Raw genomic sequence first — 12,040 nt, forward strand, 5'->3', positions numbered from 1 at the left:
TTTGAGAAGAGTTCCTTTAGGGCTGGCTTTTTGTAATAATTCTATAGTTCCAACACTGATGCCTTCTTGCTTACTAATTACCTTCAAAAAGAGTTCCTTTAGGGCTGGCTGCAGGTGGAAAATACTGGAAGATGGGCCAAGTGCTTGGGATTAAGTGAACATTTTACCAAAAAAAAAATTTATTCATGTATGCAAGAACTGGGCTACAGGCCAGAGATGTGGGGGGTGGGTGAGAGGATTTACCAGAGACAGTGTGGGGAGCAGAACAGACAGATGTACTGAAATCCACTGCTGAGGGGAGCAGTGGGTGAGACAAGCGAGGTCTGTTTTGCCATGTGGGTCAGCTCCCTGGCTGGGGATCAAACTCTGCAGTGGATAGCTTCATAGTGCTGTACTTTAAGCTGTTGTGCCACCAGAGAGGGGCCTTATTTTGTAATTTACTGTCTGGCAGAGTGGTTAGTATATACCTTAGCATTTATGCATTTCCAGTTTTTGAGAATTGGCAGCTGCTGAGCAACTTGTCCAGAATTTTCTCTTCATGTTATCATATCCCTTAGTTTTTTACTCTTGAAATAAAACTGTGTCTGCTTACTGTCATATTCAGTCCTGTCTTCTCTCCTATTTTGTGCTAAGAAATAGGATGAGACAGCTCTGCCTAATCCAGCCTATGTATGTAGATATTTTTGTTCCAAAAAAGAACCACTCTCTGGAAAACTCCAAACTTCTGTCCTCAAGGTCTGCAGTAGCAGGGATTTTCTCTTAGTAATCTCTAGCATCTTGGTTCAGTTTTCATGGTACTTGGTAGCTTCTCTTTATATATATTATGGTTGAAATACAAATGTTTTGTAGAACTTCATAAAAAATATACTTACTTTTTTTTTAGCTGTCCCTTTTCTAAAAGTTTTTGGCAGATCTGATGAGGAAGAAGAGATCTTCAAATATACATTTAAATATATCCATAACTGGTAGACATCCTACTGTGGTCTAGTTAATACAGGTATATAGGAAAGCTATGGCTTTTATTTTTAGAACAATTTTATAATCTTATCTCATTGAATATTCTTAGTCCTAATTATTTTTTCTTTAATTAGCTGGAAATTGTTTTACTGTTTATATGAGTAGTCATTGTTTGGTGATAGCTGTCAAATTGTTACTAAATTTCTTTTAAGCATGGGAAAACCACAGGGATTACAATTGAGATGAAAAAAAAAGTACAAAATGATGTAAAAATAAACTGTTTTAAAAAACTTCTTTTAAGCATCTATTATAATGATCTGATAATCTTTTATTTAGCATGTTTGAACCTATAATATAATGTGAGACTTATGTAAGGTCATTTTTAGAGAATCTTGACAATAATTTCATATGATTTTCATTTTGATGTAGGTACGCTGATCTCAGTAGGGTGGTTGCAGGCCTACTCCTTGAAAATTTTTATTTGTAGCCCAGGGAAAGATCTAGTGTGACTGTTCACCAATTACATGGCTATATGAAATTAAATGTAGGTGAATTATGTAATGGGACCAGATAGGCTACCTCTTATCATTATGACATTCAGCAAATTTGAGTAAAAAAGAAAAAGTAAATGAAAAGTTTAGGACTTTTCAGTGTGTGACTTAATAGCATCTATAAAAAAGGGCATGTATTGGGGCTCCCTGGTGGTGCAAGGTGTTAAAGAGCAGCACTATGAATCTATCTGCAGTCACGGTAGCTCAAGTTCGGTCCCCAGTGACTCACAAGGCATGGCAGACCTCTCCTGACCTGCTCGCTGCATCCCTCAGCAGTGTATTTCAATACATCTGCCTGTTCTGCTCCCTACTTTGTCTCTGGTGAGTCCTTTCACCCCCATATCTTTGGCCTGCACTCTAGCTCTTGCATGCATTAAAAAAAATCAAATTTTTTTAAAAAGGGCATATATTTTAGTTTTTAATCTATCAAGGAGAAAGCTTTTGATGCAGTTCTTAAAGGGTCAGATGCAGTTTTAGATACTATTCTCTGATATGTGGTATTTGAAATTAAGGGCTAGACTCTTCTTAGAGCTGATTGACTAATCTAGAATATGATTGTGAATTCTGAGGGCTATGTTTTGAAAGTGAAGTAGAAAAACTTCTAAAGAGGTAATTTTGGAAATATTGGCACATAAATTCAAAAAGTAGTAAATTGCATTGAGTTCATTAGAATGACCATGAATAAAGTTTCAAGGTAGTTTATATAGTATTTTGTCAAGGAGGAAAAGTTTCTTGGTAACAGAAACCTGAGAATTTATGTAATAATGTGTTACTGGTAAAGGGTTCAACTTTAAAAAAGAGATTAAGTAGATGTTGTGTATTCAGAATGCTCTTAGACAATTTATGTGCCTGGAGCTTACTTAGTCAAGAAACAAAACTGAATGATACACCTAACTGTACCCTCAAAGAATTCACAATTAGTTTTTTTTTTTTTTGGATACTTCATTAAGCTATTTCCTTCATATGATTTTTTTTAAAGATTTATTTATTTGTGCATACAGAACTGGGGTACAGGCCAGAGGCTCAGGGGCGGCAAGAGGCTTCACCAGAGACAGAGTGGGGAGCAGAACAGGCAGATCGACAAAGTACACTGCTGAGGGGAGCAGCGGGGCGGATCAGCAGAGTTCTGCCACACCATGTGGTCACCTCGGGGGCAGGCGGGAATCGAACTCATGTGGAAGCTGCTTTAGATTCTCAGTGCTGTGCTTTAACCTGCTGCACCAGGGAGGGCCTCCTTCATATGATTTTGAAAGGAATTTCCTTCATATGATTTTGAAGTCTTGTCCCAGAAGTTAGTTTCCATAAGTGCATTTTATATTACCAGGAAATACTCCTAATCACTAAGAAACTCTTATTTAAAATATATTATCCTTTTGCTGACAACTCTTTGGTATCAGATTTACTATTTTCTTGTTGGCTTCAAGATCTCCTAATAGCAGTTTATGCTTTATGGTCAGAAATCTTTAAATTTACAACTTAATGCCAAGTTTGGTGTGAGAGCTTTATAGCAATACTCTTGGCAGTAGAGCCCAAGCAAAAAATCAAGACAATATTTTACTCACCTTTAATTAAAAGCTTGAAATGCCTAAATTAGGAGAAACTATTGGAGAAAGCCGTGAAATAATAAACAAAAGATTCTACTAACGAGGAGTTTTGTTAATTCATGATTTTAATGTTCACATTATACCAAAAGCAAACTGCTAAAGTCTTCCTCTTACTTGGGATACTTAAATGTTGCTTTCCCCTAAATTCAATGTTAAGTCTAGAGATAGGCATATAGTGCCTATCCAAGAAGGTAAGTGCCATCCGCTTATTCTTGACACAAGTAAATCCTTTGAAAATAAACAACAGTGTCCATTAAATGGCAAAATGAGAAAAAAGAGATCAAAGTCTGACAAGTGTATGTTGGAAAGGGTTTTTAATCAAGATTTTCCATGCTAATAATTCACAGTATGTTTTTGCTTCTCGTGACTTCAGAATCTATACCAAAAGTGCCCTTCTGATAGTGTTCAGAATTCCTGGAAGGTTAATTGCAGGTCTAAAAGTCAGGGAATCTTCTTAAAGTTGAGTACATCTCTCCAGATGTATTTTGTCTGCTGCTATTGGAAAAATGAAAACTATATTTACTGCAGAACAGCTTGGTTAGCAGCATTAAATTGAAATAAGAAAATGTGAATACCAATCTCTATTTTTGAAGTAGATAAATAGTTTTCACTTTAAAATTTGGTGAAGAATACAATGGAATATTACTTAGCAATCAAAAAGATAAACTCATGACTTTTGCAGCAATTTGGATGGAGCTGGAAGGGATCATGCTTAGTGAAATAATCCAGAAAGAAAAAGAAAAATACTGGATGGTTTCACTCATAGCAGGAGCATAAAGGACCAGGGGGAAAAATAATGAACAACTATATACCAGAGACTTTTTAGGGGGTATAGTGGAAATGGAGGTTGGTAGGGGCATGGACTATGGTGATGACACAGATGATGTGGTGATGGGAAGCCCACTGGGATTACAACTGAGATGGAAAAAGGCACAAATGTAAAAATAAACTATTATAAAAAAAACTTAGTGAAGAATAAATTTGATAAGTTTAATGTTATGGGTTATTTCACATCTTAATGAAGATACCCAATGATGGCTACTCTTATTCTATTTAACACAGGAGTTGACGTGGTTCCTTTTTAATTTAATCTCACACTTGATGTCAAAGATCTCTTGGTTCCTTGCTTTAGAAAGAGAGGGGTCTTACTACTTACTTTGCCTTATATTACCGCTTGCCCTTTCTATGTCTCCAAGAGAGACCAGGTATGGGCTTGAGATGTTGTCTGGGAGATTACTGGTTCTTAGCAGCACACTGAAATGACCAATTCTACTTTAGTTTTAGTTTTATGACCAGAATGTTATAACTCCCTACCTTCATTTTAATCAGTAATTAAACATTATTTCTATATTTATATCAAGTTAAGAGCATGTATCCAGCAGTCAGCCTTTATAATCATCAATACTTTTAGTTAGTTTTCTGGCCAAAAATGTAATGCCCTGAAACTTTCAATTCTAGATCACTTAGTCTTTCAAATTTTGGTTCTTGGGAGTTTTGGACACTGCACAACTGTATTTAAAAGGGAGGTTTTAGTGCGCAAACTTCCTGAGGCAAACTTTTTTCATCTCTCCTCCCTCTTAGGGAAGGCCACTGGTTGTCAGGTAATAGGTGGAATGCGGAGCTATTTCTTGTTGTTCAGGGGTGTTTTTGATAGAATTGTCCTGATTTCCATACAGAAGACTGGCTTAAAGACGGAGTTGGAGAAAGTATGTGTATCGGTCAGCATGTTCTTACTCTTCCTCATTGCTGTCTTCTAACTATTCACGAAAGGTAAATTTACAGAGTAGTTTTTTGGTCATATTCTGCAGAGTATCTCAATGCGTCCATTCTTTCCCGCCCATCCTGTTTTGGGGCGAGCTGCCAATCTGTGAGTTTCTGGTGCTTGAACTTGACCTGGTTCCTAACCGCCTATGTCACCCAGAGCGGCAAAAGCAGATTGCAAAGCACTCTCAGCGGGATTCCTGGGGACAGAGAGACTATTAATCCGCAAAAAAAAAAAAAAAAAAAAAAAGTATCTATAGAATCGTAAGCTTTCAACCACTTGGGCACCTTGAAAACCGAGAGTTCCGTAGGAACTTGAAGACGCTTTACCAGTTTGCCCGTTGCTGGTCACTGCTGCAGAAATCTTGGCACCTCCTGGAATATAAGAAGGTGCAGGAGAGACTTTAACCCTCCTGGGACAGGCTGGGAACCCAGCACCGGATGTACTTGGTCTGGGGCTCCAGTTTCCTTCAGCCTAGAAAAGTTGATCGAGGTAGCGCGGGGCGCGTGGGGCGCGTCTCTCACCTCCGCCCAGAGGTTTCTCTGCCCCCCCTCCCCCGCCCCCGCTCCGCCCAGCACAGTAGCTGGTCAGTGGGCCGGAGAGTTTGACTTCATTTGGCGAGGGGACCCGAGAGAGCTCAACCCGGGCTGTAGTCTTCACACAAAGGCTGTGGGGGTTAAACTGGGAGGTTTGGGCGTTGTCTTAAGAAACGTCGTTTCTGGGAAGTTGCGTCCGCTTCTCTCGCGGCTTCTTCGCTCCGCCCCGTGCGCAGCCAGGGCTGGGGGGCGAGATCCCCGGGGCTGGGGAGACCGCGCCTTGCCGCCGGGGCGGCTCACCTCGGCTCTGCACCCCTAGGCGGCGCTGCGCTCCTCCGCACACAGCGGCTCGGCTTCCCAGACGGCAGCAGAGCCCGGGGTTTGCAAGCCTGGCGCTCCGCCTGCCCGCGCCGGGCAATCCCGGCATTCAAGAGGCGGGACGCCGGCGGGGTCTGCGCCTCTAACCCGCGACCGCGGCCACCCGCCGCTTGCTCTTTCCGACGGTTCGTGCTCTCTGGTAACCGGAGCATGGTCCGGGGTCGCCCCTGCTGGAGCGAGGACGCCGAGAGGGAGGATGGTGGGCTGGGGGGTGGCGGTACTCTGTCTATGGGTCTCTTGTGGCTGTGACGCCGGACAGCTGGAATACTCCGTGTTGGAGGAAACCCCGCGGGGCGTAGCCGTAGGCAATGTTGCCGCGGACTTGAAGCTGTCAGCAGTTGCTCTGTCCTTGCGCAACTTTCGCTTCCTTTCCAGTCACAGCGAGCCCTACTTTGGGGTGGACCTGGGCAGCGGTAGCTTGGTGGTCCAAGAGCCGGCGGACCGTGAGCTGCTCTGCGGGGCCAGAGCTACTTGCATCTTGACTTACGAGCTGGTGCTCCAGGACCCGCTGGAGCTGCACAAGATGCGCATCCACGTCCGGGACAGCAACGACAACTCACCTCTCTTCCCTGGCAGCGATGTGCAGCTGCATATCCCCGAGTTCCTGCTGCCCGGAGCCCGTTTTACTCTCCCGAATGCCCAAGATGCTGACGAGGGAAGCAACGGGGTGCTAAGCTACAGCCTGAGCCCCAACCAGCACTTTCGCCTAGACATGGGGTTGCGGGTCGACGGCAGCGAATACCCGGAGTTGGTATTGGAGGAAGCGCTGGATCGCGAGGAGCGCGCCACCCACCAGTTAGTGCTCTCCGCCCGGGATGGCGGGCGGCCCGCGCGCTCCGGTGACACACACGTCACCATCATCGTGGTGGACACCAATGATAACGCGCCCGTATTTGAGCGCACAGTATACCGCACCAAAGTGCCAGAGACTGCACCCAACGGCACTGTGTTATTCCAAGTTCTGGCCTCGGACCCGGATGAAGGTTCCAATGGGGAAATCCGGTACTCCTTAAGCAATAGCACGCGAGCAGAGCTGCGACGCCTCTTTCACGTGCATCCTAGAAGCGGGGAGGTGAGAGTAGCTGCCTCACTGGGCCCACCTGAAACGTTGTTGGAGGCATATGTCGAAGCCAGGGATGAAGGAGCCTTTGGTCTAGCCAGCACTGCCAAACTCCTGGTGGAAGTGACCGATGTGAATGATCATGCCCCCGAGGTGATCCTCATGACCCTCTCCAGTCCAGTTTCTGAGGACGCTGCTCCTGGCACCGTGATTGCTTTCCTTAGTGTAAAGGATGAAGACCTGGGCCCCAATGGTCAGGTCAGCTGTAGCCTGTCCAGTGGAGGTCCTTTTCAGCTGAAGGCTTCCTTTGACAACTACTATAGCTTGCTGACTGACGGCCGATTGGACCGGGAGCAGGTGAGCGCCTACCAGGTGTCCATCACGGCCTCAGATGGTGGCTCACCCCCTCTCAGCACCCGGAGAACGCTGACTGTGTCAATTGCTGATGTCAATGACAATACACCAAGCTTTTCTCAACCTCAACAGGAACTTTTTGTGGCTGAAAACAATGGCCCTGGGGCCTCTTTAGGCCAGGTGTTTGCCCAGGACCTGGACCAGGGGAAGAATGGCCTTGTCCTCTATGAGCTTCTGGATAGAGCCTCTGAAGGGCAGGTGGCCTCCAGCTTAGTGGGGGTGGAGCCATCCAGTGGGACTATCACTGCCAAAATTTCCTTTGACTTTGAGCAGCTCAGGGGGTTTCATTTCCAAGTGGAAGCCCACGATGGTGGCATTCCCCCAAGAAGTGCAACTGTGACGGTGAACTTGTTTGTAATAGACAGAAATGACAATGCTCCAGTCATCTTGTTTCCCTTGCCCAGAAATGGCTCTGTCCCGGTGGAAATTGTGCCCCGTTCTGCCAGAACTGGGCACTTGGTCACAAAAGTGGTAGCAGAGGATGCAGACAGCGGCTCGAATGCTTGGCTTTCCTACCACATCTCTCAGGCTTCTGACTCCAGCCTGTTCAGGATTTCAGCCCATATGGGAGAGCTCCGCACTGCTCGATTAGTTCTGTCCACAGATGCAGTTAAACAGAGGGTGGTGGTAGTGGTCCAGGACCGTGGAGACCCACCACTTTCCTCCTCTGTCACTCTGGGGGTGCTGTTGAGTGACTCTGCCCCGCAGGTCCTTCCAGACTTCGAAGATGCCTGGGAAACAGGAGGGCACCTCTCTACCCAGAACCTGTATTTACTTATTGCCCTGGTCTGTATTTCCGTCTTATTCCTGGGGTGCTTAGTTTTCTTTGTGTGTGTCAAGTTGCACCAGAGCCCAGGTTGTTGCTCTCTGAGCTACCGTCACCATCCAGAGTATCTGCAGTGTAGAAGGAAAATGACTGCAAATCCCTGCACAGCATCAGCCACAATAGATGTCACTACAGTTGAGAGACTTTCCCGGACCTATCTCTACCGGGCATCTCTAGGACTTGGCTCTGATAACAACAGTTTGCTGTTGTGCGGGGAATACGCGGCTGCTGACCTGAGAAATCTGACCACAGGGATAGGACTGAATTTGCCTGTGTCCTGTATTCAGATTTGGAATGGCAAAGGGGACCGCACATACGTCACTGCCATGGTAAGCTCATGTCTTGGGGCTTGATTCCCTTCACCAGGAGAGGGGGTGCTGCTAGCTTGGAAGAGCCTCTCATGTAAGGGTGGTCCCTTAGATGAACCTCTGGCAATGTGAATCTGTTGAATTGAATACTCCTACTTAGTGGCTCCAGTGCTAAGAATTCTGGGAGTAGAAAAGTGTTAGAAGGCTATTCTTGGCCTTAGAGAGCTTATAGATTTTTTGAGAAACAAGGGTAAGAAACCCAAATGTATTAAAGAGCAATAAAAATACTACAGCATAAAGGTCTAAAATTAAACGTGATATGAGCCAAAGTTTTTGGTATGTACAGAAAGTGACCTGAGATATCTTGAAACAATTCTTGTTAGGTTTTTTCTTAGGAAATGACTTGTAGCAAATATCCTTTCATTCAGAAAATTATTTTGAGCAACAAGTATATGTAAGGCATTCTGATACCGTAAGTGGGAGTGAAAAATATGAGAAGAGTTTTGTACAATATAAGCTTCATATCATGGAAGATGAGGCATTTACTCATACCCTTACAATAGATGGTTGAAAATAATGATAACTTTAAAATATAAATATAAATTGCAGTGAATATTCAAAGGAGGGAGAAAGAGAAAGTAAGAGAATGTTTAGGAAGGGAGCAGGTAGTCAGACGAAGCTTTGTGGTGACATTTGAGTGGGATCTTGAATTATATACCATTTAATTAAAAAGAGTATATCTCCAGGCTGTACTGTGCATGAGTACCATTTTGACAAAGTAGCCTTTTTTGCGAAAGTTACTCCAAAACATAGTTCCTTACTTCATGCAGTTTGTAAGTATATAGAAATGATAAACCTATCTCAGAATACTTATTTGTACCGATAGAAAGAAAATAACACTATGGGTATAGCTGATAACTCTTAATTTGGTGTTTTAATTGATGTATTTCACAAAAAAGAAAGATGAGCTAATTATTATGTCAGGAACATTGGTGTATTGATCAGGTGCACTACCATTTAAATTCCATTTGACTTGAATGTAATTTTTTAGAAGTCAATATACTCAGAAATAAGTGAATAACCATGTTTGAAGTCAGTATATTTAGAAATAAGTAAATAAGCATATGTGAGGGTAATGCCACTCATAAAAGTTGAATTAATGTAATACTTCACTATATCCATAATGACCATTGGCATTTCAAGACATTTTGAATGAAGTGAGGACATTTTCCAGCATGTTTATAATATTCCTTTCTGACTTCTCTTAGAGATCATGGATACAAAGAAAGGAATATAGATTCCTTACTTTACTATTCCAAATAAGAGGAAAAGTGGGTTGTAAGTTATTCTTCAAACAATGATGTTAACTGTGACTAAAATAGACTTGCATCCATGATTATTTTGCATAATCAATATTCTCACATGATATTATTGAATCCAGATGTGATTAGTAAATATTTGCTGAATGAGTGAATGAATGTGTGAATCGGACGGTAACTCTTTACAATAAGGGGAAAACATTAACTTACTTTTCTGCTTTACATGTTTGAATAGCTAACAATTTATAGTCACTTTCAAATATATTTCAGAGATTATTTTCTTCCTCATAACAAAATAGCACAACAGAGGAATTTCTGGTCCTAGAGCTAGTATGGAAAACCTCAATGCTGCTTTCTGTGCCTAAATATGAGTTCTAGTTCCCTGTCATTATTATGAACTTTACAGAGAATGCAAATTAAAATGCAGTTCTGAGGGAGAAAATTGATACACTCTAATGTTAGTATTTCTGGTGTCAAAACACTTAATGTATACATGGGCTTCCTACCAAGAAATTTCACCATTTGTTTCTCTTACTTCGCTGTTTTTTGTAAAAGAGAGATGACAATCCCGGTATGGCTGTGAGGTTGGGAAGCCAGCAATAGCTTGAGAAACACATTTTAACTTAAGAAGAAAGGAAATATAAGTAAGTGATAGGAAGACCAGTGGACCTGGAATTTAAAGGAAAACTACTACTTAAAAGGAAAATGTTGATAATAACAGAGAATTAAAAAAACTTTTATGTGGGATAAAGTCGCAGAGATACACTGTTCATACACACAGGGAATATTGTACCATTCCATTCATCCAATTGAATGATCTTTTATCATTGTTGATAATTTACTTTTAAAGTAGCATATGTAGTTGGTACAGGCATTTATTATTTGTGTTTACCTATGCAAATACACACTGAACCAATTTTAATTCTTAGGAAAGAATTCATATTGAATTGTTAATTGAATGCCTTAACAACATGCACAGAATTCTAGAATTAAAATACTGATTGCTTGAATTTTATAAAATAAAAATCCTTTGAAAAGTATGTAATTTTATAATAATTTTAGGTGTGACTGAGTCATACCTAATCACACTGATGCATATGTACTTAAATTTTACTCACATTCTAAGCTCTCTCAGTTTAGTTTACATTGTTAACAAACCTATCAGGAAAACATTTTAATCTGTGTCTCTTCTATTGATATTATTTAACAGACTTATCTTTTTGAAGATTTATACATGCATACAAGAGCTAGGTGGTGATGGGAGGATTCACCAGAGACAGAGTAGGGAACAGAAAAGGCAGATGTACTGAAATAAACTGCTGAGGGGAGCAGTGGGTGGATCAGGAGAGGTCTGCTGCACCATGTGGGTCACCTTCCTGGCCAGGGATCGAACTTGTGCTTTAGTGACTGCTGATAGCCATAGAGCTGAGACTGAATCCCTTGTGCCACCAGGAAGGCCTTATTTATAGATTTAAACAAACTGGATCTACTGTGCCACTAGTAGACATGTGACTGATATAGCTTTTTCTGTTAATATTCTTGATAGAAAACTTAATTTTTTTATATTAGCATCCAAGGGATACTTCAGATATAAATTTCTACATGCCATTTAAAATTAGTCACATTGACAATTTTTTATAGAATCATTGACAATTTTTAAAAATAACTATTAATGTAGCAAAATGCATGACTTTGTTATTAATGGCTATTTAATACTCCATGTGAAAATGAAACTCTAACTTACCAATATCAGTGTATAGTTCTTCTGGATTTAAAGCCATTTATTTTTTCCCCCTGAATATATAGGGTAGAGGATAGTTTCTCTTTCTAGTGTCTTTTGATGTGCTAGAATGCTTTTAACATTTTAAGTGTTTTTATGTACCGTTTTCCATCAATAGACTTTCCCATACATTAATTTGACGTTTCCTTACATCTGTTTTGGCTACGAAGCTTATTTGATTGATTATACCAAAAAGCTTTGGAGTGCTATAACTAAATTAAATTTTTAAATTCAGATTTTAGAACTGCTCTATTGATAGTATGATAATACTTGTTGTATCTTACAGAAACCTGAAACTAATAAAAATGAAAAGAAAGAAAAAAAAACTCCATAACTTGAGTGGCCAGAAGGGAAAAGCAAGGCCTGGGAAATACATGAGCAGGAAAGTTTTGACATGTCTGATAATGCTAATGAGCTATTGATTTTTGTTAGCTTCAATATTTGCAGTTAGAGGCAAACAGCAATATTCCAGAGACTGTATACACTTAGCTGGAGTTGGATGAAGGGGGACTAAATTGCTAAAAGGTTTTTACACCGCTCCAGTG

The 12,040-nt window shown here is 41.5% G+C and overlaps 1 protein-coding gene across 2 annotated transcripts in view; it reads left to right on the forward strand.

Annotated features, from left to right (window-relative positions):
• The first annotated feature begins 5,809 nt into the window (after positions 1 to 5,809).
• PCDHAC1 (protocadherin alpha subfamily C, 1) overlaps positions 5,810 to 12,040 on the forward strand; it is a 98,930-nt gene continuing 92,699 nt past the window's right edge. For both annotated transcript variants that reach the window (XM_012727746.1, XM_012727747.1), the window contains exon 1: positions 5,810 to 8,417. In XM_012727746.1, coding sequence (XP_012583200.1) covers positions 5,985 to 8,417 — 2,433 coding nt within the window. In that variant the 5' untranslated portion in view covers positions 5,810 to 5,984. The remainder of the gene's footprint in view (positions 8,418 to 12,040) is intronic.

The sequence above is a fragment of the Condylura cristata genome, unplaced genomic scaffold, assembly GCF_000260355.1.
Source record: "Condylura cristata isolate star-nosed mole 26May11 unplaced genomic scaffold, ConCri1.0 scaffold00021, whole genome shotgun sequence".
Lineage (NCBI taxonomy): Eukaryota > Metazoa > Chordata > Mammalia > Eulipotyphla > Talpidae > Condylura > Condylura cristata.